Here is a 25,852-nt window from a genome sequence, read left to right as displayed (position 1 = left end):
TTGTATGTGGCTTTTTATCCATTTTCTTAGCTGTGTTATCGCTGGAAGTTGAAATAGAAATTTATTTTGTGTTTATTGTGGCAACCAAAAATCTTTTTAGGAATTTTGTAAACATTAATTAGTCAGCAAATACTTGAGCAAGGTACACAGCAGTGTACTAGAAAAGCTGTATAATTTATCATAAAAATTAGAAGTAATTTTTAATATTACCAAAAATCTTTGGAAAGACAGCATAATTTTCAGATTGGTTCACATAAACTGATTACTGTTTGGGGAACAAAAAAGCAAGTCAGGCTAGAGAAATTTATAAAGAATCATTATCAAAGTCTTATTAGCTGTGGAATGCAAAATTCTACCCTTATTATAAAAATTAATAATACTTGGCCTTCATTATTTTGTTCCTGTTTCATCATATTCTAAATGAGCTTACTTAGATAAGCTGGTGAATCTACTTATATCCTAAAATGTTCTTGTCAAGTATTCACTGAGTGTGTGTTAGGAGCCAGGACAGTGTGAGAAATGCAGATAAAATAGCTGTAACTAAATAAGTTTAGTGCTTCAAGTAGTACTGCAGAGATAACACATAACCAAATAACATGATCATTTGCTAAATTAAAGTTACATTAGTAAGTTATTGAGTATTTTCCTACATTATAGCCATAGTATTGCTATGAAATTTAGATGCTAAAATTTTAAAATTATAAAGGGATGACCACAGAAGCTATATCTAGTATCTTTTTTCCACTTATACCCAAAAGATTTAAATGCTTTATATGTTAATTTATATTTCCCTAAAAAGATCCCTTTTCTCAGAAATACATTTCATTTATTAGCAGTTAGGAAAGTCCTCCTTAAGTAATATTCTCAAAGTCTCTCACATGGAAATGTTGAAGTTATATATATTTTCCCATCAACTTCTCAGTTTGAGGCTTTAATATACCAGAAGATCATAATTTAAAAATAACTCAGTTTGTGAAATTATGACAAGTCCTGTCACCTTTTTCCATTCTTATAATTGTTAAAAATCTTTTAATTAGCTTTGAATTTTTTCTTTTAGAAAACATTGTTAAAGTTCTACTTTTCCTGTTTTGCTTAGGAAATCCAGACTTGTCATTCTTTCAGTAGATAATGATGCTATTAAAAATTAGGTATATTATTATTCTTTACTATGTAATTCAAAGTATAGCAAATAAACTGTTTATTAGACATTATTTTTACAATTCTGTATATACTATGCAGAGTCCATTTTTTGTGAGTGAAATTTCACAGATGGGACAAGTCACAAAAGCAAGAATGTGAACTTCTCTCCCATCAGATCAGATCAGATCAGTCGCTTAGTCGTGTCCGACTCTTTGCGACCCCATGGGTTTAAGATAAGATGACCCTAATTTTCATCTCATAAAATTTGCTCTCTTGACTCCTGTTAGTAATGTACCTATTTGTGCATCTCAGTGTTGCATTTTCTTTTTAAATTATACTGTCACAATGTTGGCTTATTTCTTCAAAGTTTTACTTTATACTTAAGCCATTTCTTAACTTCAAAATCTAAGGTAATATGACATTTGTTTTATTTTCACTTTCTTGCCCCAGTAAATTCCTTGTTTGTTGTTTTCTTTTACAGATACAGATATCAGTGAATCTGGCATTTCACTGAGAAGTACTGGCTCAGCAGCTTCCTTGGCTAGTCAGGGAGAGAGAAGGAGACGAACCCTTCCCCAGCTTCCAAGTGAAGAAAAGTCTCTTGAGAGCTCCAGAACAAAGGTTTTAGCACAGAGGTCAGAGATAGGAGAAAAGCAAGACACGGAGCTTCAGGAGAAAGAAGCACCTGCCCAGGTATACCAGAAAGATAAGCAAGACACTGACAGAGCCTTGAGTAAAATGAACAGGGCGGTAAATGGTGAGACTCTTAAAAATGGTGGAGATAACAAAACCCTGCTTCACTTAGGCAGCTCTTACTCTGGAAAGGAGAAAAGTGAAACTGATAAGGAAGCTTCTTTGGTAAAGCAAACATTAGCTAAAATCCAGCAACAAGAACAAAAGGAACAGGCACAGTGGACACCTACTAAATTATCTTCTTCAAAAAACATTGCAGGTCAGATAGATAGATGTAGGGAGGAGTCTTTTAAGCAGGAGTCACAGCCTCAAGAAAAAATTCCAGGACTTTCTGCTGGCAAAGGAGAAAGAACAGTACAAAACGAGGGTAAGAGAAGAAAAGCTGAGGAAATTCTGAAAAGTCAGACTTCAAAGGGAGGAGACAAGAAGGAATCCTCCAAGTCATTAGTGCGACAAGGAAGCTTCACTATAGAAAAACCTAGCCCCAACATACCCATAGAACTTATCCCCCATATAAATAAACAGCCTTCATCAACACCCCCTTCCTTAGCATTAACAACAGCCAGCAGAATAAGGGAAAGAAGTGATTCCATGGATACTGATTCTAGTATGGACACAACCCTTATTCTAAAAGACACAGAAGCAGTAATGGCTTTTCTAGAAGCTAAACTGCGTGAAGATACTAAAACTGATGAAGGCCCAGACACTCCCAGTTATAACAGAGACAACTCCATTTCACCCGAATCTGATGTGGACACAGCTAGTACCATCAGTCTGGTTACTGGAGAAACTGAAAGAAAGTCAACCCAAAAGCGAAAGAGTTTCACTAGTCTCTATAAAGATAGGTGTTCCACAGGTTCTCCTTCCAAAGATGTTGCAAAATCGTCATCTTCGGGTACTAGGGAGAAAATTGAAAAAAAAACAAAAAGTCGTTCTGCAGATATAGGTTCTCGGGCAGAGGGTCGTAAATTTGTGCAGTCCAGTGGAAGAATAAGGCAGCCTTCAGTAGATTTAACAGATGATGACCAGACCTCTAGTGTACCTCACTCGGCCATCTCTGATGTTATGTCATCTGACCAGGAAACTTACTCTTGTAAATCTCATGGAAGGACTCCATTTACCTCAACTGATGAGCATGCACATTCCAAACTGGAAGGAAGTAAAGTAACTAAATCCAAGACTTCTCCTGGAGCACCTGGTTCATCCAGTAAATCCACCACTCTCCCAAGGCCACGACCTACCAGGACTTCCCTCTTGCGTAGAGCCCGACTTGGTGAAGCTTCGGACAGTGAACTTGCTGATGCTGACAAAGCATCTGTTGCTTCTGAAGTGTCCACAACAAGTTCAACATCCAAACCTCCCACAGGAAGGCGTAACATTTCTAGGATTGATTTGTTGGCTCAGCCTCGTAGAACAAGGCTTGGCTCATTATCTGCTCGCAGTGACTCTGAAGCGACGATCTCTAGAAGTAGTGCCTCTTCACGGACCGCAGAAGCCATCATTAGAAGTGGAGCCAGATTAGTACCTTCAGATAAATTTTCTCCTAGAATTAGAGCTAACAGTATCTCTCGACTATCCGACTCCAAGGTCAAAAGTATGACCTCAGCACATGGCTCTCCTTCAGGTAAATTGGATCCAGACTTTTTATAATATTAGTGTATTTCTTTTATGTTTTGGGACTTCTTCTTTGAAAAACTGTTAGTGTTGATTCCCAAATTTTTCAGCAGAAAGATCATACTGTAGAGAGTTTTGTTCCTTAAAAAGTGACTTTAGTTAGCTTGAAAGTGAAGTGAAAGTGTCAGTTGCTCAGTTGTGTCCAACTCTCTGTGATCCCATGGACTGTAGCCCGCCAGGCTCCTCTGTCCATAGAATTCTCCAGGCAAGAATACTGGAGTGGGTTGCCATTCCCTTCTCCAGGGGATTTCCCGACCCAGGGATCAAACCCAGGTCTCCTGCATTACAGGCAGATTCTTTATCATCTGAGCCACCAGGAGGAAAATTCAGAAGTTATATACACTTCCAGTTAAAGTCCTGGTACAAAATAGTGAATTCAAAATTTGAAGTATATTGAACCAATTTGGGAATTTTAATTGTCTAGTTGGTGAGATATCTGGGTTTGTTTGTCAGAATTAGATTAGGAATTATTATCTGGTCTATATAATAAAAATGAATATTGTGTTTCTGAAAACATGTTCAACTTTTAAATATCCTAACATAATTCTAAGTTCTTGTGAATCTGAAGAACAGTAGTATACTTTTTGTTACTCCTTTCAGAACTAAATGAAAAATGAGTTTTACTCTTTTCCTGTTTATTTTGAAATGTCTAATTTTTATTAAGTTAAATTGATTTATGATTGGGGTGGGCAGAAACTAATCCTTTAATTTATTTCAGTGGAAGAAGATGGATTCGTGAGACAGTCACTAAGCACATGGGCAAAATTGGGCTATAGAAATTTAACTGGTTATGGGCATTACCTCATAATGTGCCATCATATCATTTAACTGCAGTAGTTAGCTTTCACTGATTGTGATAATGACAAGAGCTACTTTCTTCCCACCAGAATTAACTGCTTCTGGCATATTCGTCTGTGTATATACTTCATTTTCAGAGCTGTAGCCAGTGAGAATACATGTGTGACCAAAGAGTAGCAAGACAGATATTTGTGCGTTATCCTGTAAACATGGTCTTATTACTTCATAATCAGCCTCATGTGGGTGTGGCTGAAAAAGGACAGTTGAGGGGAAACCAGCTGTTAAAGGACTTTAAAGATTTATTTTTGTCGGTTACCTAAGTGAGCCCTAAATCTTGACTGAAGAGTAAAGGGAAAGTTGGTATGCAGTCTTTTCTTTTAAATTTATACTTCTGTCACAATTCAGCCTACAAAACCCCAAACCAGTGGTACTTTGCATGTGTTATTTTTTTCATTTTCTGTTGCCCCTCTCTTCTCTTCACTGCTGCTCTCCTCCGCTGCATTCACATTCTCGTCTCCTGGTCTGTGGGTGAAGTGATGGTAATCATTATGGGTGTAGCTGAGGATAGATAACATAGGGTCTAGATTCCAAAAGAATAGGTGACATTTTGTTTATTGCTCCTGTTCTCCTTGTTTCTACACTTCAGACTTTGGTTGGTGGCTAATGGGTCTGTTGCCAAGTGTTTTAAAACTACTGTCACTTAACTTACGCTTACCCACTGTTGTTACCTGGTGTTCCACGTGGCTCTGCTGCTTCGGTTCACATTGCCTTTGTGCTGCATTCTGCCGTGTGTACTCTGATTCGGTTTCTTCTGCCACAGTGCTTGTTTCCTCACCGCAAGTCTATTTCAGTACATGAAAACATTTAAGTGCTCTTCTGTCTTAACATAAGTTGTACATTACCATGTAGCATGAAACTCGTGATAACTCTTCCTTCTATACTAGTTGTCTAGCTCTTAACACACGAGTAATCTGATTTTATTCTCAATGTTTAACAGAGGGACTTATTTGAGATGCAAACCAAATATGACTATTTCTAGTAAGTCTAAGAAACAGCCATAAGATGCTATATATATATATAATATATATATGTCCTTATATATATATGTGTATGTATGTCTTTAAATATGTCTTCAAATTCTGTATTTTAGCCTGTATTTTGTTTTCTTCTTCTTTGAATACAGAAGTTGATAAACATGCATCTTTCTGTGTCCAAAAAGTACCTTGAATTACTTAATGAAATTTCCTAGGGCAGATTGAGGTATGTGACTTTGGCCTTCTTCAAACTTACTAGCAGTATATTAAATAATTAACATCATTGAATTTAATTGTTCGAAGGGTTATTCAGTTTAGAGAACTAAAGCCAAGAGATGGAATAACCTGCCTGGTCACATAGATATATCAAGAACAGGTTGTGAATCCAAAGCATTTAATTCCCAGCCTATTGCTTTTCCTCCCACAATCAGTCTAGCTCTGAGAAACAGACTCCACTTACCTGCAGACTTCCAGAGGACAGCTAGACTATTGCATTATTATCAGGAGTATATATACAACCAATATACAATATAAATATTTTGGTATTATTCACTGTAATCTTTCAGTTATGATGTTTTACCAAGTTCATGTTCTCTCGCCCACCTTTTGAGCCTAAAGCCACATTGTGGTCCAGGATCATATATTCAGATTCTTTTAAGATGCCTATTTCCAGTTTTATATCCTATCTAGGACAATGACCTGGATCTTTCAGTCAGTGGTAACATACTAAAATAGTTACATGTGGTAAATAGTAATTACAACATTTCTACTTAATATAATTATAAATCTTAAATGGAGAAAGGAAATAAAAATTCTTAGCTTTTGAAATATTTAAAAGAATGTGAAACCATCCTTGTCAGTGTTGCTAAGCACACCATAAACTTTTAAAAATCTTAAAAATGCCTGACCCTAGAACCTGTGAAATTATCCCAACTATAATACATAAAAATAATTCTGTAAAGCTTCAAATTATATATTTTAGCCTATGTTACGAAAAGCTTTTCCAAGAAATGAATATGATAAAAATAGAATGGAAATCTCGTATTTGGCAAAATTAAGAGTAAGATTTCTTCTATGCTTCTTTAATTCTGATGTAATATGCTTTTAGGAGTTTGGTCCACAGCCCCCACCCCCCACCCACAAACCCTTCAAAATTTTTTTCATTGATCCTTCAATATGAAGTTATATTGAAATATCCAGATTTATTTTAATAAGATATATTTAAAACTAAGTACCCTGAATTACCAAAGTAAGGCTTCCCCAATGGCTCAGTAGGTAAAGAATCTGCCTGCAGTACAGGAAACCTGTATTGATCCCTTGGTCAGGAACATCCACTGGAGAAGGAAATGGCAACCCACTCCAGTATTCTTGACTAGAGAATTTCATGGATAGAGGAGTTGGGCAGGCTACAGTCTTTGGGATTGCAAATAGTCGAACACAACTGTGTGACTGATTTTCACTTTCACCCTGAATTATCAAAGTAAGGCAGTTGGTTTTCATTATGTTTTAAGTATAATTCTAAAATTTTCAAAAATCATGTTAACGTTCTTAAAATTTTTTTAGACTGTTTGCTTTCCCATTTGTATTCTAATCCTCAAAATTTATAGATGATGATGTTACCTCTTGGACATGCATGGGTTGAGTTATTTCTTCTCAAGTCAAAGACCAATACAGAACACCATGATCTTATTGTTACATGCTCAGACATATTAAACATGTTTGTGGCTTAATTTCCCACAAAAGTATTTTTATCTAGGTATAAAAATGTAGTGTTTGTCTTCGGAAATTTATTTGTTACATCTGTAGATAATGATGTGTTTTGATGTCAGCAAAGTTTTGGTTAAGAGTAAAAGAAATCAAAGCACTCACAGATAAATGATCCTAATAACTCTTTTCCCCCTTTTAAAGTATTTAGACATCATGAATAATATATTTTCTTGATGAATGTAGTAGTTTATTACTTCCACAAGAGGGAGTGTTGTATAATTTTATAGCTAAAATGAGCAGACTTCTAACTAACATAACTAGAATAATTTTCAGGTTAGCTACAAAATAATTAAGCCCATCTTACTTTTTCTCATTTTATTATATGTGCTGTCCAGCACCTCATCAACCCAAAAAGCTTCTTAGAGATTGGCATTTTAGATACCTTCAACACAGATTTTCAATTTAAGCATTTATCTGAAATGCCTTATTAGTACCAGTATATCAAAGGAGCCTAATAATATAAAGTTACATTTGATTCTCTAAATAATTTTATCTAAGCAGGGTAAAATTCAAGAAGAAAGTAAAAAAAATTTTCGGTCCTGTAAAAATTCATAAAACAATCATTCTATGAGAATTCTAGGATGTCTTTTTTTTTTAATTAGTCTAACTTGAAATTTTTTAAAATAAAATATTTATTTAATTTTAAAGCACTTGGAATGAGTTTGCCCTCGGAGTGTCAGATCTGGCTTAAACTTTGATTTAAGCAAGTCACAGGACCTTTCTGGGCCCAATTTTTATGTACAGATTGAAGAATTTAAACTAGCTCATGTCCAAAGTCATTTTATTCTAAAATTCTATGAAATAAGTAGGCACTGGGGAAAGTTAAAAACATTTTTCCTTGAAGTTGCCTCTACAAAAGCTAGTTATATTATAGGAATTTTTCTTCAGATAAAATATATTGCTGCTATAGTTTGGAAGCAAAGATTAAGAAAGCAAAGGTATTGAGAGAACTTCTTCGACAAATAACAGGTTAGAGGTCCTGGCTTTAACTCCCATTCACAGTCCCTTTTTTGCCAGTAGTCATCATTTCCTGTCTTATTTTTCATTCAGAGATTAACTTAAGCTTTGCTTCATAGCACACCATGTATGATATACTTTCCATTGGTAGAGATAACCTTTAGTTATTTGAAGACTTACTAATCATATTTTTATTTTCTGCTATGTCCTATCTATTTTATATTTTCCTTCTCTCCTTCCTTATATTTTTTTTTAATTTTTTATGCAGTTTTAAAGGTTACTTTTTATTTACAGTTATTCCAAAATACTGGCTTTCTCCCCCATCCTCAAGCTCATCTTATACCCTATAGTTTGTACCTCCCACCTGGCTCCCATATTGCTTCTCCTCTTTTAAAAGTTATTCTTAGAAACTTCAGTATTTTTGCTGGATTCTAGATAGACTTATAAAAAAACAGGTGGAAAGTTTATGAATTTCATTTGAAAAAGAAGTTTTTCTTTTATTCTTTTCTCCAAAAGGTAATGATTTTCTGACCTGGAGAGTTAGATTGCACAATTTAAATTCTAATGGGGCTCAGCTAATATACTGTCACCTGGTAACTTATGTCACCTGACATTTAGCCCTTGTTTCTCACTTTCTCATTCTGCTTTCATGTGCTCTGCCACTCAAGGAGTCTACCAGTTATTGATGCCATTCTCTCTAAATTACCTCCATGTTAACAACCTGAGTTCTGTAATACCTGTTTTCATACCTTCTGCAGTTTATTAAAACTCTTTGTTACTGGTTTTGTCTCCTCTCCAATTTTCAGTTATAGGTATAGTTACATAGTTTTCAAGTCAAAAATCAGGAAATTTAATCTAACAAAAGATCTTTTTTATTTACAGATTTCCTTTTATGAATAATATTCTAGGGTAGCAAAATAAAAAAAAACATTTAGTATTTAATGAAATACCTTTATTAAAAGGTACAGATTTGTTTGCTATATATCTAATTGCCTTGCTGTGTCTCTTTAAAAAAAAAAAAAACAAAAAAAACTTATTTACTCTTGTTCCTTAACTTTTCCTAAAGCTGTTTTCAAGTCTTAGGGTCAGTTCAAATGTCTAGAAATTAGTAAATTTCCACCATGGTAAAAGTATTATTTATGTTAATAAATTATCTTCTAATGTTAAAATCAGAAATTATTTTTAATAATCCCTTCAAAAAAAACTGAGTAATTACCTGGAGCTCCAGATATGTGTTTATGTACACTTTTACAGAAAGCCATGAAATTTTGGCCTATTTTCATTCTCTCAAAGAAGAGTTTAAATCCAGACAAATGGGTAGGCACTGATTTATGATATAGTCCTGATTACAGATTTCTCTGTTCTTAAAGCGGTTCTGGGAACAATGTTTATCAATCTTTTTTGAATGCCAACTCAGACTTACAGAGTCTTATGCAGAAATGAAGTTTATGAAAGAAAAGAAAGACAAGAAAGGCATAAAATTCAAGTGGAGTAGGGTAAGGGAATTCTAGACTTCACCAATGTACACAGCCTGGAGTCAGCTTCTGTTTTATAAAAGAGAAAGATAAAGAAAGCTCTTAGTATTAACAGCAGTTGGAACTTAGAAGCTAAGGTTTAGCCACCAAAAACGTCTCATGCTTTTTTACTAGGTTTTCCTATTTTGAGGAAAGGAAATGGTCAGTATCGAGGAATTAATTCATTTATTCAAACGTATTTATTAAACATTTGTTAGCCAGACACTGCTAAATGCTAGGAACCTGTTAGTGGATTAAGCAGGCATAATTCCTGCCCTTGTGAAGTTTTCCATAGATTAGCCATTTTTTCCCTATTTTTTTTAACCTCTTTATGCTTCACACTTTATTTGCATGTTTAATTATTATATTAGCAGTAGTAGTGATCTGTCTGCATTAATTTGTCTTCTGATTTTCAAATGTGTCTGCAAAACCATTTTTTAAATCTTTACTAACCTTAAATAAGAAAGTGATTACCACTTTCTTTAATGTGACTATTGTCATTATCTCCTGTGCCGTAAATGTTAATGGTTGTGAGAATACCTTTGTAGGTTTTCACTCCTTGTAGGTTTTATTGCCATTGTCTATTTTCACCTGTATGCTTTCAATGTCAAAGCAGCAGAGTTGTACTGAAGATGCTTTGTTGTGTTTTTACCGTGTAAAAAGATTTTTTCCAATCATAGCATAACAGGATGTTGAATGACAGAGGTAATGTTTTTTTTTCTGCCATAAAGGCATAATTTCCACAGCAGGAATTATGCATATTTGTTTGTTGGGAAAAGAGGGTTTTTACCATCTCCATGTTGAAAAGTCCATGTGGCATGAGGAAATCTTTTCCCTTATTTTATTTTTTTTGTTGTTGTTGCTGTCATTTAAAAAAAAAAATCCATAATGTCACTTAAATGAGAAATATTTGCAATTAAATAGTACCTGAGTTAAACATTTATGAATAGAGCTTGCTTAGTTGTTTGTCATTAGTCAGTTTTTCATCTGAATGTTTGTTTACTCACCATGCTACAGAAAATGTGATCTTTCTATTGTTCTTAATTCTTCATTGTTTTTAATTCACCAAAGTATGATGTTTCTATCTTTAAGGAGCAGTAGACTTAATGGTTTTGTAAACTATGTGTATGTCAGTTTTTGAAAATTGTGCTGTGTGTGGTCTCATGGTGTTTTTGAAATCATGATTTTTATTTTCTCTCTTTTAAAAGATAACATAATAATTCTTTTTTTAATAATTAAACTAATTTAGTAAATTCAAGATGGAGGCGCTTTCCTACTGATTATGCTTCCACCTCAGAAGATGAATTTGGATCAAACCGTAATTCCCCTAAACATACCCGTCTACGTACTTCTCCAGCCCTGAAAACGACTCGATTGCAGAGCTCTGGGTCAGCAATGCCTACTAGTTCTTCATTCAAACACCGGATAAAAGAGCAGGAAGACTACATCCGAGATTGGACTGCCCATCGAGAAGAAATAGCCAGGTTAGTTTTAATCCGTGATCTCTGAGTTGAAATTATCTGTTACTGTTTCAACTTGATAATAAGTTTAGCTTTTACTTTGTTTGTACCAAGAAATGAAATCCACAGAGAACTAAGAACTTTAGTTTTGTTGATAGTATTACTCATTACCCTTTTTTTTTTTTAATGCAAGTGCTACTTACATATTAAAGAATTTATTTTGGTAAACTCCCCTTTCTTATTTCCAGTAGAAACGCTGATGAATTAATATAATTTTGAAAGGTGGTCAGTATCAGCTCTACATAATTGAGAATTGTGCAGATACATTTTTTATTTTTTTAGCTTCCAAAGAGGTGTACTTGTTAGAGATGTTGCTAACGTTCTCTGGGGAGAATTAGAGTAGGCAGATTATTACTTGCACTTTTATGAGTTCATTAGATTGAATTAGTACAATCCTTTAATAATTAAATGAGAATATTATTTTGAATATTAAATGTTTATAATAAACTTAAGATTACATAATTAAAAGTAAAATTCTTGCTGCAGATGTGATTTTTAACCCCTAACATTGCACTTGACCATTAAATAGAGGCTCTATTCATATATATGTTATAGTAGTTAGGGTTTTTTGGTAAATTTGTAAGTTATTCAATTTTACTGCAGTATGCCACATGTTTCCTAAACATTTTCACTGTGTACATGCTAAAATTATTTCTGCCTTTAGCTTGAAGTCCTAATTTTCTTATACTTGACAACATTTATTAAAGAAATTATATATAATAATTCATAAATTCCTTTAAAATTTTTTATGATGATTTTATGATGTTTATCTTTTTTTCTTTACTCTGTGGATTTCTGTGAATTGTTTCTTTTTTTCTTGGATCATTAGTTTATTATTTATTTTTGTTGTTGTTGTTCAATGACTATTCACTTGTGATTGCTTTTAGTTCTTGCAGAACATGCCTTTCTAATCTCATTGTGTTGCTTAAACATTACTTTTTTGGCCATGTAAATGACAATAATTGTTGAAGCATTGTAAGCCACTTCTGATTAGAGTATGGGCATGTATGTGCTTTGGGATCCATGCATTATTGTGCATTGTGCTAAGTCGCTTCAGTCATGTCTGACTCTGTGCAACCCCATGGACTGTAGCCCACCAGGCTCCTCTGTCCATGGGATTCTCCAGGCAAAAATACTGGAGTGCGTTGCCATCCCCTCCTCCAGGGGACCTTCCCGACCCAGGGATCAAACCCGCATCTCTTATGTGCCCTGCACTGGCGGACAGAGTCGTCACCACTGGTGTCACCTGGGAAGCCGCTCATGCATTATCATGGGCCCACAAAACTCCTGCAATGAGACGGTCTTGATAGCACATTTTTTTTCTTGTGGGCACAGCTGGAAACAACAGGCCTTGCTCTTGTCTCATTGTTTTTCCTCCCCATGGAGAAGTCTCACCACATGAACACAAGGGGTACACAAGGGAACTAGAGTGTTCTGCTTTTTCTTAGGAAACTTTGCCTCTTAAGCTCTCTATCCTAAACTAGAACACTGAACACCTTCTTCTGGGCCAAACCCACTTCCCTGTCCCTAAACAGAAAAAATTATGATACAAAGGGGAAAGTGACTAAGAACTGTCTGTTGTATTTTCACTTGGTTTTATTTTGTTAGTATGTGTATTTTATTACCCTTGTCTGTATATATTTTATTATCTCTAGTAGTACTCTAAGGCTGGCCTATTTAATACCTAATGATTCTATGCCTTTTTCCTCCAGTTTGTTAGTAGCATTATGTTAATAAAACTTGCTGTTGGGATTTAATTTTTCAAGGTATATTTTCCACTCATACATCTCACAGGAAGAGAAAGTATTTTTATTTTTGTTTATTAAGATATTAAAAAAAGTAAGAGGGGAGGATAGGAAGTATAGGAGGAAAGAAAGTTAGTGTTGATGTTTAATGTTCCTATAGAATACTGACGTTTTCTTAATGTGCAGAAATTTATTTTCAAATAACTAAATAGAATGTGAGAAGTACATGTTTTATTTCTGTAAATTGGCTACCACTTTCACTTAAGAAATTTGAAAAGCATAATAGTGATTTTAATTGATTACAAAATGTTTTATGCTTTGTCGTACTCTTTTTGCTTAGATTTTAGAGGTATATTACTAAGCCAGCACCTTTACGCCTCTGCAGTTTTGTTTTGGATCAAGTTAATGTTTGCATAAGTTTTTTTCATGTATTGTATAATCCCCATCCACATGTAATTCCCATCCACTCAACAAAGAATTCCTAAGCAACTTGTATGAGTAGAACGTAGTATTTAGCATGAGTGAAGTGTAAGGATGACTTAGACATGAGTGTCCTCAGTTCAGAGTCAGAGGAAAGAAGCAAAGGTGTTCTGATATGAGCTGATATCAGGTAGACTGGTGAAGAGGTTGTAGAAATGGTGAAGTTTGAACTTCCCTGGTAGTCCAGTGGCTAGGACTCCATGCTTCCAATGCAGTTGGCCTGGGTTTGATCCTTGATCAGGGAACTAGATCCCAGCACTGCAACTGGAAGAACCTGCTTGCTGTAACTAAGGCCTGACACAGCCTAATTAATTAATTAATTTTAAAAGGGTGTCTGCAGCAGGAATTTACTGGAGGTTGAAAAGAGAAAAGAAATAGCATGAAAAAAATGGGATGGGTGAAGTTTGTCCAAGTCTAAGATATAAAGGTATATAGTTAATGGATGACCAAATTGAAAATAATCCTAAGCCAGCTAAGTAATAGGAGACGTTGAATGCCAGCTAAGAAGCGTACATAATTTTATATATAAGACTTATGTTTAAGATTTTTGAAAAGGATGATAAGATCTATATTAAAAGAAGGTTACTCTTAAGGGCAATTTGTAGAATTGTTTGAGAGAGCAGAGAACCTAGAGATTAACTAGTAATCTGTTCTAGAAGTTAATGTGCAAGGCATTGAAGGCCTAAGTTAAGATAGAAGTGGAGATAATGGACGTGTAATATTTGACAGTGTTTGACGATTGCCAGAATAACTCCATGCTTGTTCAAATGAATATTGTTAAGAACTCCTATGAACAGAATGTAGTTTTTAGCACGAGTGACCCGTAAAGGTGACTCAGAAATGGATGTCTTCAGAAACATAAGACAAAAAGGAAGATAAGCTCTGTTTTAGGCATGCTGACTCAGGTATCGCAGGTACTTTTGGAACAGACGTGTGAAAGAGTATAGCTCTGCAGCATAGGAAGTTCATGAGAGCTAGAATCATCGTTTTGGAAGTCAGACAAAAAGAAAATAGTTGAAGCTGTGATCATAGACATTGCCAGGAAGTGGTGAGTGAACTGAGAATATTATTGAACTCTGAGGGATTACCTAAATTATAAGGATTCAGTATAGCTGAATGATCAAAATCATGGACTCTGGGATCAGACCTTCTCAATTCAAACCCAACTCTGCCATGTGGTCTGTAAGACCCTAGACAAGTAAGTAACTGTGCACTAGTTTTGTGTGTAAAATGGACATAACAATAGTGTCAACTTGAAAGAGTTGGCAAACCAAGGCATGTGCATAACCTACGGCTTGACATATAGTAAGCTATCAAATGTTAGTTATATTTAAGTGGAGTGCAGAGAAAACAGTGGTGTGTGTATATACTCAAACATGATTGTATTTATAACATAATTGTGATCATTCAGTTTTATGTATATTTGATAATATTAAATTTATGAGACTCCAGATATAATTGGAGTTTCAGAATCAATGTTGTATTCTTCAGTTCAGTCGCTCAGTCGTGTCCGACTCTTTGCAACCCTATGAACCGCAGCACGCCAGGCCTCCCTGTCCATCACCAACTCCCAGAGTTTACCCAAACTCATGTCCATTGAGTCGGTGATGCCATCCAACCATCTCATCCTCTGTCGTCCCCTTCTCCTCCTGCCCTCAATCTTTCCTAGCATCAGGGTCTTTTCCAGTGAGTCAGCTCTTCGCATCAGATGGCCAAAGTATTGGAGTTTCAGCTTCAACATCAGTCCTTCCAATGAACACCCAGGACTGATCTCCTTTAGGATGGACTGGTTGGATCTCCTTGCAGTCCAAGGGACTCTGAAGAGTCTTTTCCAACATCACAGTTCAAAAGCATCAATACTCCGACGGTCAGCTTTCTTTATAGTCCAACTCTCACATCTGTACATGACCACTGGAAAAAGCATAGCCTTGGCTAGACGGACCTTTGTTTTGCAAAGTAATGCTAAAATGTTTTATTAAGACTTACCCTATACTAATAGGAAACCTAAGAATCTCAACCAAAGTTTCATTCAGATTTTCATTTCAAACATTGTTTTACAATGTTCTTTTTTCCTAAGAATAATAATTCTGATATATGTGTCTATTTTTAATATTGAAATGATTATTAAATAAATGTGTCATAAAACACCTACCTAATGAGTCTTATTCCCTGATTTGATTGACCCCAAAGTAGTCATCTGACACTTCCGGGTCAAAAGGAAAGAGGCTTTATTACTGAATCTTTTACATATATTATGTTTATTAGTGAAATGCAAATAAGTATACCTATAAGTATATATGTTTTTTCTCTTTATTTTATTTTTTTAATTTTATTTTATTTTTAAACTTTACATAATTGTATTAGTTTTTAATATTTTAAAATACAATGATGGTTTATATTTTTCAAGGCTCAATATTTGTGATTAAAATTACAAATACATGGTAATCTTTTTTTTTCTTTTTTTTTAATTTTATTTTATTTTTAAAACTTTACATAATTGTATTAGTTTTGCCAAATATCAAAATGAATCCACCACAGGTATACATGTGTTCCCCACCCTGAACCCTCCTCCTTCCTCCCTCCCCATACCATCCCTCTGGGTCGTCCCAGTGCACTAGCCCCAAGCATCCAGTATCATGCATCGAACCTGGACTGGCAACTTATTTCATACATGATATTTTACATGTTTCAATGCCATTCTCCCAAATCTTCCCACCCTCTCCCTCTCCCACAGAGTCCATAAGACTGTTCTATACATCAGTGTCTCTTTTGCTGTCTCGTACACAGGGTTATTGTTACCATCTTTCTAAATTCCATATATATGTGTTAGTATACTGTATTGGTGTTTTTCTTTCTGGCTTACTTCACTCTGGTAATCTTAATGGCAAAAAACCAAATTGTAATTTTAATACATTTTATTACAAGTTTTTTTATATTTTTGGTAAGAGCCAATTTAATTTAGTGGCCAGAATTAAGTGATATGGGTTTCCTTGTAATATATGCACGCTTAGTTTTTTCAGTCACAACTTAGTTTTTTGCAGACACAACTGAAGCCTATCCATACATACTATGGTCTGTAGCCTCCCAGGCTTCTCTGTCCATGGGATTTTCTAAGCAAGCATACTGGAGTGGGTTGCCATGCCCTAATCTTCCCTACCCAGGGATTTAATGCATGTCTCCATCGTTGAAGGTGGATTCTTTGCCCCTGAGCAACCAAGTAAGTCCTTATGTAAAGCAATGGAATGAAACATTACAAAAGTAGGAAGTCAAGAGATACCTGGAGTAACAGGCAAATTTGGCCTTGGAGTACAAAACAAAGCAGGTCAAAGGCTACCAGAGTTTTGCCAAGAGAACGCACTGGTCATAGCAAACACCTTCTTCCAACAACACAAGAGAAGACTCTATACATGGACATCACCAGATGGTCAATACCAAAATCAGATTGATTATATTCTTTGCAGCCAAAGATGGAGGAGCTCTGTACAGTCAGCAAAAACAAGACCAGGAGCTGACTGTGGCTCAGATCATGAACTCCTTATTGCCAAATTCAGACTTAAATTGAAGAAAGTAGGGAAAACCACTAGACCATTCAGGTATGACCTAAATCAAATCCCTTGTGATTATACAGTGGAAGTGAGAAATAGATTCAAGGGATTAGATCTGATAGACAGAATGGCTGAAGAACTATGCACAGAGGTTTGTGGCATTGTGCAGGAGGCAGTGATCAAGACCATCCCCATGGAAAAGAAATGCAAAAAAGCAAAATGGTTGTCAGAGGAGACCTTAATGCAAAGTCAGGTTGACCTTAGGAAACAAAGTTAGTGGAGACGATGGGATTCCAGTTGAGCTATTTCAAATCCTAAAAGATGATGCTGTGAAAGTGCTGCACTCAATATGCCAGCAAATTTGGAAGACTCAACAGTGGCCACAGGACTGGAAAAGGTCCGTTTTCATTCCAATCCCAAAGAAAGCCAATGCCAAAGAATCTTCAAACTACCGCCCAGTTGCACTCATCTCACACACTAGCAAAGTAATGCTCAAAATTCTCCAAGCCAGGCTTCAACAGTATGTGAATCATGAACTTCCAGATGTTTAAACTGGAGTTAGAAAAGGTAGAGGAACCAGAGATCAAATTTCCAACATACATTGAATCATAGAAAAAGCAAGAGAGTTCCAGAAAAACCTCTACTTCTGCTTGTTTGATTATGCCAAAGCCTTTGACTGTGTGGATCACAACAAACTGTGGAAAATTTTTTAAGAGATAGGAATACAAACCACTGACCTGCCTGCTGAGAAGTCTGTATACAGGTCAAGAAGCAACAGTTAGAACTGGCCGTGGAACAACAGACTGGTTCCAAATCGTGAAAGGAGTACATCAAGGCTGTATGTTGTCACCCTGCTTCTTTAACTTATATGCAGAGTACATCATGCAAAATACCAGGCTGGATGAAGCACAAGTTGGAATCAGGATTGCCAGAAGAAATATCAGTAACCTCAGATATGCAGATGACCCAACCCTTATGGCAGAAAGTGAAGAGGAACTAAAGAGATTCTTGATGAAAGTGAGAGAGGAGAGTGAAAAAGTTGGCTTAAAACTCAACATTCAGAAAATGATCATCAGGTCATCCAGTCCCAGCACTTCATGGCAAATAGATGGGGAAAAAATGGAAGCAGTGAGAGACTTCATTTTCTTAGGCTCCAAAATCACTGCAGATGGTGACCCCCAGCCATGAAATTAAAAGGTTTGCTCCTTGGAAGGAAAGCTATTACCAACCTAGATAGCATGTTAAAAAAGCAGAGACATTACTTTGCCAACAAAGGTCTGTCTAGTCAAAGTTGTGGTTTTTCCAGTAGTCATGTATTGATGTGAGAGTTGAACTATAAAGAAAGCTGAGCACTGAAGAATTGATGCTTTTGAGCTGTGGTGTTGGAGAAGACTCTTGAGAGTCCCTTGGACTGAAAGGAGTTCAAAGCAGTTAATCCTAAAGGAAATGAGTTCTGAATATTCATTGGATGGACTGATGCTGAAACTGAAACTCAAATCCTTTGGCCACCTGATACAAAGAACTGACTCATTGGAAAAGACCCCGATGCTGGGAAAGATTGAAGGCTGGAAGAGAAGGGGATGACAGAGGATGAGATGGTTGGATGGCATCACCAACCTGATGGACGTGAGTTTGAGTAAACTGTGGGAGTTGATGATGGACAGGGAACCCTGGCGTGTTGCAGCGCATTGGGTTACAAAGAGTCGGACATAACTGAGTGACTGAACTGAAATAGCCTATTAACAATGTTGTGATAGTTTGTGCTTTTTCACCATTGCAGCCCTTAGGACCTAGCATAGTGACCAGATCATTAAGTATTTACTGGTAAATAAAAAGAAATTGACTGTAGATTGCTTCTGTTGGGCCATAAGTTTCAAGTTAGCTTCTCTTTTTAAATCTGTGGTTAAGTTTCTATGCAGTTACTCCATTCCGTGAAAGCCTTTCAAGCTCACATTTTGCATAAGTTAAAAAGTTACTTTGCGCTTTGGATTTTAGAGTTGGAAAGCCTATACAGGTACTTTACAAATATTCTGTCATTCCAAAGCTTTTGGTTACTGTGGAAGTAACCAAATTGAGATCCTGTGTAGTGGCTGCATAACTTAGCAAATGTTCAGTTATCACTGATAACAGTTACTTAGTTCTTCAGTCCATGTGGCTGAAAATACAAATAAATGACTTTAGGGACATGAACTCAAAACATGGAATCTGGCCCTGTCTCAGCTACTTTTAAGTTGTGTAGTCATGAGCAAGCCAATAATTTTCTCCTAAAATGCATCTTTCTTCATAATCAATCAGTTAGATAAGTTCTACTTCTACCTTGTGACCCTCAAATGACATGTGATGTACTATAAAGTATGGTAGATAGCATAAAATGCTATGCTGTGTCAGAGCTCCTCACTTCTTTGGTACCATACACCCCTTGGGCCATCTGGAGAAGCTTAGGGAGCTCCTCTCAGAAATGTATAAACATTAGAAACAATTATATTGAAATACAGTTTTTAAAATATTTTAAAAATGATATAGTAGTTAGTATATGATTCTTCGTTAACATAGTAAGTATAATGTTATTGCTGTGGGTATAATGAAGTAGTTTTGAAGTCAGTCAGTTCAGTTGCTCAGTCATGTCCAACTCTTTGCGACCCCATGAATCGCAGCACGCCAGGCCTCCCTGTCCACCACCAACTCCTGGAGTTTACTCAAACTCACATCCGTCGAGTCGGTGATGCCATCCAGCCATCTCATCCTCTGGCGTCCCCTTCTCCTCCTGTCCCCAGTCCCTCCCAGCATCAGAGTCTTTTCCAATGAGTCAACTCTTCGCATGAGGTGGCCAAAGTACTGGAGTTTCAGTTTTAGCATCAGTCCTTCCAGTGAACACCCAGCACTGATCTCCTTTAGGATGGACTAGTTTTGAAGTAGTGATGACTAAATGTTTTGATATACTCATAGGAACTATAACGTGATTAGTTTTGCTGACAAAAATCACCAGTACTGCTAATACCACTGTTGTTTGTTGCTTATCTTTGTAATTGAAAGAAATGCTAGTTTCATTTAGAAGGTTAGTGAAAATAAAGCTGTAATTGCTTTTCTCATTCAAGTTCACCGGCCTTTGAATTGTTTACTGAGCCCAAATTTAAGAACTACTATAATATATTAATGCTAGTAATTACCATTAACAGTGTGTTTTTAAAAGATGCATATCACTACTTCAGGCATTTAACACATCTATTTGAAAGTGACAACTTGTAAATTATGTGTGGTTTAGTTTGATTCATATCGGGATTAACATTTTAATTCTTCCAATATCACAATAGTTAACGGCACGTGTAGAAAATCTGAAGTTTTGAGGACAGATCTTTAAATATACAACTTATAAAAACTGATTCTATTGAAATGATTGTTTGTAGACCTGTTGTGTGAAAGAATTAAACTTCTTTCCTAAAATTATCGCCAGGATCAGCCAAGATCTCGCTCTCATTGCTCGGGAAATCAACGATGTAGCAGGAGAGATAGATTCAGTGACGTCCTCGGGCACTGCCCCCAGCACCACAGTAAGCACTGCCGCCACCACCCCCGGCTCTGCCATAGACACTAGAGAAGAGGTAGGAGATCTTCATGGAGACATGCATAAGGTTCTTTCTTTTCTTTATTTCTTTTGCTTTTAGCTTTCTGCTCAGTTTTTTTTGGTTACATCCATCCTCCCTATTTGCATGAAGCTCTGCATTTGCCAACTTTGCTTTAACAAATTCCTTTTCTTAAAACAAAACTAGTAAAGGCTAACATTTGGTCTACTATTAGCATGAAGCTGTAAAATTATTTAAAATAAACACTTTGTAAAATACAAAAATAAATGGTACCTAGAAAGCACATCCAAATTTGGTAAATAATTGTATAAATAATAAATCATTATATAAAGTTTCTGTAAATCTTACATAGGTTCTTCACTAGAAATTATCTCTAGTAGCAAGACAAAGTCTATAGTTTTTACTACTTAAAATAATTCTGTTGATGAATATATACATACATATATATATGCACAAAGATTCTTCAAAAATTGAAATATACATACATATACACACTCACTCAAATAATATGTATTCAGTTTTAAAACATTCTTGTGAACTGTGCAATGTAAGTTAGCATGTACAGACTATTGCCCCAAACCAGAGTCTCCTGCTCTCCCCCTCCAGGGGAGACCACAAACACAGATGGCTCCAGAAGTTAACTTTAAAATATAATATAAAAGTAATGGTATTCTGTCCATGTTTGGTTTCTTGATTTGGTACAGAAATACCAAAAAAAGACAGACATTTTGAAAGAATGAGTTACAGTTTTATTAGGACAAAGCCACACTGATTTGTTTAATTATCCTCTGTTTTATGCTATAATGTCAGAATTGAGTAGTTGAACAGACATTGTAAGACTGCACAGCCTAAAATATTCATCATTTGGCCCGTTACAGCAAAAATGTGCCAACCCCTAATGATGATTTATTTAATTTCCTTAATTTTGTAAAATAATGTTCTCAATAGTAGCCGAAAATGGCTAGCCTTTTTGACACATTTAATTCTGGTAAACTCTTCTACTAAAATTTTCTTCAGTTGCTTTTTGTCACATTTATAATTTTATTCTTTAATGGTCATAATTTCATTGTTTTTTTCCCCTTTATGTGTTCTCTAATTTGGTAAATAATGTTTCATCAGTCTGTGTAGTTTTGTTACCACACTGATCAATTGTAAATGTGTATAAAAATTCATCCTTATTGGTGAAAAACAAAAGGATCTTCTTGGTGGCAAGACATACACAATTCTTCCTGGTACATTTTGAATGATGAAGATATTATTTTCTCAGCTGTCTAACTAAATTATACCTAACGTGATTGTACATTCACTCAGACTCAGTAAAATTTTTCAAACATTTCATTAAGTAGAATTCCATTTTTTCTTTTTGGCTTCATTTCTTATTACTATATTAGAGTTTATTCCTTCTTCAGTAAACCTGAGTTACTTTGTACTATACGTACATAATTTGCACTGCAGATGGCAGTGTATCACCTGTACTGGAATATGTCATTTCTGTAGCATTACCACTAAAAGTTTATCTAAGGTAAAAATACTTTGTGAATTAAAATTTTTTTTTTCTTTTGTAAACTTAATTATAATTTGTAATTTATGTATCTGTGAAGAAATTTGGCACCTGGATTTGGGGAGAAAAAAAGGAAAAAACAAGATAGGAAACTAAAAGAAAAAGAAACATTATTTTACACTGGTAAGGCAATGTGAGTAAAATGAACGCCTTGTCCATCTACATGGCTCAGCTTTTTCTATTTACCATCTGTGTTTTCCATTGGGGGAAACTTTATCCATGGAAGAATCAAATTTAACATAGTTATTATATATATTTTGGATTTTGAAAATAAAATCTATGTAGATGAACATCTATTTTATAAAACGGACACCTTTGAAGTGCTTATAAAAAGAAAGAGTAATTGGTTTATTGAAGATCTCATGCTTCTGTTACTGTCTGAGAATGGAATAACTTCTAACTATAAAAACTGTAATGCCAGTATCTGTGTTTTTCCAAATTACTCTATGCTTATGAGGATTTGCTTTTGTCCTGTTAGTTAGTTGATCGTGTTTTTGATGAAAGCCTCAACTTCCGAAAGATCCCTCCATTAGTTCATTCTAAAACACCAGAAGGAAACAACTGTCGGTCTAGTGACCCAAGACCTCAACCTGCAGAGCCTCCTGATCACTTAACAATTACAAGGCGGAGAACCTGGAGCAGGGATGAAGTGAGTAAACTATAAACTTCAACAAATGGCAGAGGATGCATGCCCCATTGGTCGGAAAAAGAGGAGGAGAACTGTTCCATATGTGTGTGTGCGCCCAGTTGTGTCTCTTTGCAGTGTGATGGACTGTATGTAGCCTGCCAGGCTCCTCTGTCCATAGGGTTTTCCTGTCAAAAATACTGGAGTGACTTTCCACTTCCTCCTGCGGGGGATCTTCCCGACCCAAGGATTGAACCTGTGTCTCCTGCATTGGAGAGTCTTTACCATGCACACCACCTGAGAATTCCCTTGTTTAATACTTACAAGCCTCTTAAGATAAACAGGGAAGGTTTGGGAATGGTAGAGGATTGGTGGGCTTTGGATTATTTTTGGAGCCTCACTTCAGGTCCTGTAAAGACTACATTTGTAAAACAAGGACAATTTTATATGGTTTTGCTTAGGATATAGGGCTGGGAAAAAAGTGCTTGTCCTTACAAGTAGAATAGAATTTCATCCTGGCATCACATCAATTACAAATAATTAACTCTAAATGAATTTAGTTCCTAAAGGGCAAAAGCAAAACTTTAAAGTTTTTAGTATAATACAGGTACATGTCTTTCAGCACTGCAGCAGGGAATGATTTCTTAAAAGACACAAAAAGTTTTGACTTATAAATAAAAGATTGATAAATTTGAGTGTATTAAAGGACTATGTGAAACATACAGGCAACGAGAGATTAGAATACAGAATATATCAGAGCTCCTCCAATCAGTTTAAAAAGGCAAAACAGCCTAAAAGAAAAATCTGCAAAAAACATGTGCAGCATTTCACTGAAAATACCCAAGGCCTATGAAGAGATGTTCAGCTTCATTAGTATTCAGAGAAATAGTTTTCAAGGCTACAGTGAGATTATTTTATATTCATTCAGTTGGCAACAAATTAAAAAGTCTTAAAACATTAGATATAGGAGAAGATGTGAATACATAGGCTTTCTTACTGTTGCTAGTAAGGTTAAATTGGTGGAGTCACTTTCGCAAACAGTTTGATATTATTTCCTAAAATTGAACATAAATGTAGCCCATTATGTAGCAGTTTTGCTGCTCGTGTATACCCTTTCTCATTTACAGCAAAAGTCATGAAAGAGGATATTCATAGTAGCACTGTGGGCAGTAACAAAACTTGGGAACAGTCTTTAAGTGTTTGTATCTGAGGGAAATTGAATGTATAAACAGGTATGTGCACAAATTGAAAAATCAATGGAGGGATCAAAACAAATGAACTACAGTATGCCACAATGTGGATGAATTTTAGCAATAGAACATAAAATGAAAATTATTCTCAAAAGATTGGATAAAATGTGTTTTGTCACAAATAACGTTATATACTTAGGACAGAAATAGATCTAGCAAATTATATAAAAAGAAAACCAAGGGAATGATGAATGGGATTCAGAATATTGTTTACCTTGAATAGAGGGAGACAGGGAGATGGGAAAAAACACGTGACTAGAGGCAGATTATATTAGTCATCTGTTTCTTTCTGTTGTTGCTCAGTTGTGTCAGACTCTTTGCAACCCCATGGACTGCAGCACGCCTGGCCTCCCTGTCCTTCACTCTCTCCGGGAGTTTGCTCAACTCATGTCTATTGAGTTGATAAAGCCATCCAACCATCTCATCCTCTGTTGCCTCCTTCTTCTCCTGCCCTCAGTCTTTCCCATCATCAGGGTCTTTCCCAGTGAGTCAGCTCTCTGCATCAGGTGGCCAAAGCATTGGAGCTTCAGCTTCAGCATCAGTCCTTCCAATGGGTATTCAGGGTTGATCTCCTTTAGGATTGGCTGAGTTGATCTCATTGCAATCCAAGAGATTCTCAAGAGTCTTCTTGAGCACCACAGTTTGAAAGCATCAATTCATTGGTGTGCAGCCTTCTTTATGGTCCAAATCTCACATCCAAACATGACTACTAGAAAAACCATAACTTTGACTGTATGCACCTTTGTCAACAAAGTGATGTCTCTGCTTTTTAATACACTGTCCTAAGTTTTTCATAGCTTTCCTTCCAAGGAACAAAGTCTTTTAAATATTGGCTGCATTGATTTTGGAGCCCAAGAAAATAAAATATGTCAGTTTCCATTTTTCCCCACCTATTTGCCACGAAGTGTTGAGACCCGATGCCATGAACCTAGTTTTTTGAATGTTGAGTTTTAAGCCAGCTTTTTCACTCTCCTCTTTCACCCTCATCAAAAGGCTCCTTAGTTCCACTTCGCTTGCTGCCATAAGGGTGGTGTCATCTGCATATCTGAGGTTGTTGATATTTCTCCTGGCAATCTTGATTCCAGATTATGATTCATCCAGCCCATCATTTCTCATGATGTACTCTGCATATAAGTTAAATAAGCAGGGTGACAATATACATCCTTGTTGTACTCCTTTTCCCAATTTGAAACCAGTCTGTTGTTCCATGTCTGGTTCTAGCTGTTGCTTCTTGACCTGCATACAGGTTTCTCAGGACACAGGTAAGGTGGTCTGGTATTCCATGTTTTTAAGAATTTTCCACAGTTTGTTATGATCCACATAGTCAAAGGTTTTAGCATAGTCAGTGAAGCAAAAGTAAATGTTTTTCTGAAATCCCCTTGCTTTCTTTATCATCCAGCGGATGTTGGCAATTTGATCTCTGGTTCCTCTACCTCTTCTAAATGGAGCTTGTCCATCTAGAACTTCTTGGTTCATGTACTGCTGAAGCCTAGCTTGAAAGATTTCGATTATAACCTTGCCTGCATGTGAAATGAGTGCAATTGTACAGTAATTTGAACATCCTTTGTCATAGCCCTTCTTTGGGATTGGAGTGAAAACTGACCTTTTCCAGTCCTGTGGCCACTGAAGAATTTTACAAATTTGCTGACATATTGAGTGCAGCACTTTAAAAGCATCATCTTTTAGGATTTTAAATAGCTCAGATGAAATTCGTTTTCTCCACTAGCTTTGTTCATATTAATGCTTCCTAAGGCCCACTCGACTTCACACTCCAGGATGTTTGGCTTCTCGGTGAGTGACCACAGCATCCCGGTTATTTCAGTCGTTAAGACCTTTTTTGTATAGTTCTTCTATGTATCCTTGCCACTTCTTTATCGCTTCTGCTTCTCTTAGATTCTTTCTGTTTCTGTCCTTTATCATGCCCATCCTTGCGTGAAATGTTCCATTGATATCTCCAGTTTTCTTGAA

General features: G+C 35.9%; 1 protein-coding gene across 12 annotated transcripts in view; it reads left to right on the top strand.

The window, feature by feature from the left end:
* CEP170 (centrosomal protein 170) overlaps window positions 1–25,852 on the top strand; it is a 137,601-nt gene that overhangs the window by 101,302 nt on the left and 10,447 nt on the right. For 6 of the 12 annotated variants that reach the window (XM_025287251.3, XM_025287248.3, XM_025287246.3 and 3 more), the window contains 4 exons: window positions 1,622–3,457; window positions 10,827–11,061; window positions 20,319–20,496; window positions 22,488–22,658. In XM_025287251.3, the coding sequence (XP_025143036.3) occupies window positions 1,622–3,457; window positions 10,827–11,061; window positions 20,319–20,496; window positions 22,488–22,658 (2,420 nt within the window). The remainder of the gene's footprint in view (window positions 1–1,621; window positions 3,458–10,826; window positions 11,062–20,318; window positions 20,497–22,487; window positions 22,659–25,852) is intronic. The other 6 variants (XM_025287252.3, XM_025287249.3, XM_025287241.3 and 3 more) reach the window with 3 other exon arrangements.

Source organism: Bubalus bubalis, chromosome 5 (genome assembly GCF_019923935.1).
Source record: "Bubalus bubalis isolate 160015118507 breed Murrah chromosome 5, NDDB_SH_1, whole genome shotgun sequence".
NCBI classification, from domain to species: domain Eukaryota; kingdom Metazoa; phylum Chordata; class Mammalia; order Artiodactyla; family Bovidae; genus Bubalus; species Bubalus bubalis.
This window is presented reverse-complemented; position numbering and strand designations above follow the sequence as displayed.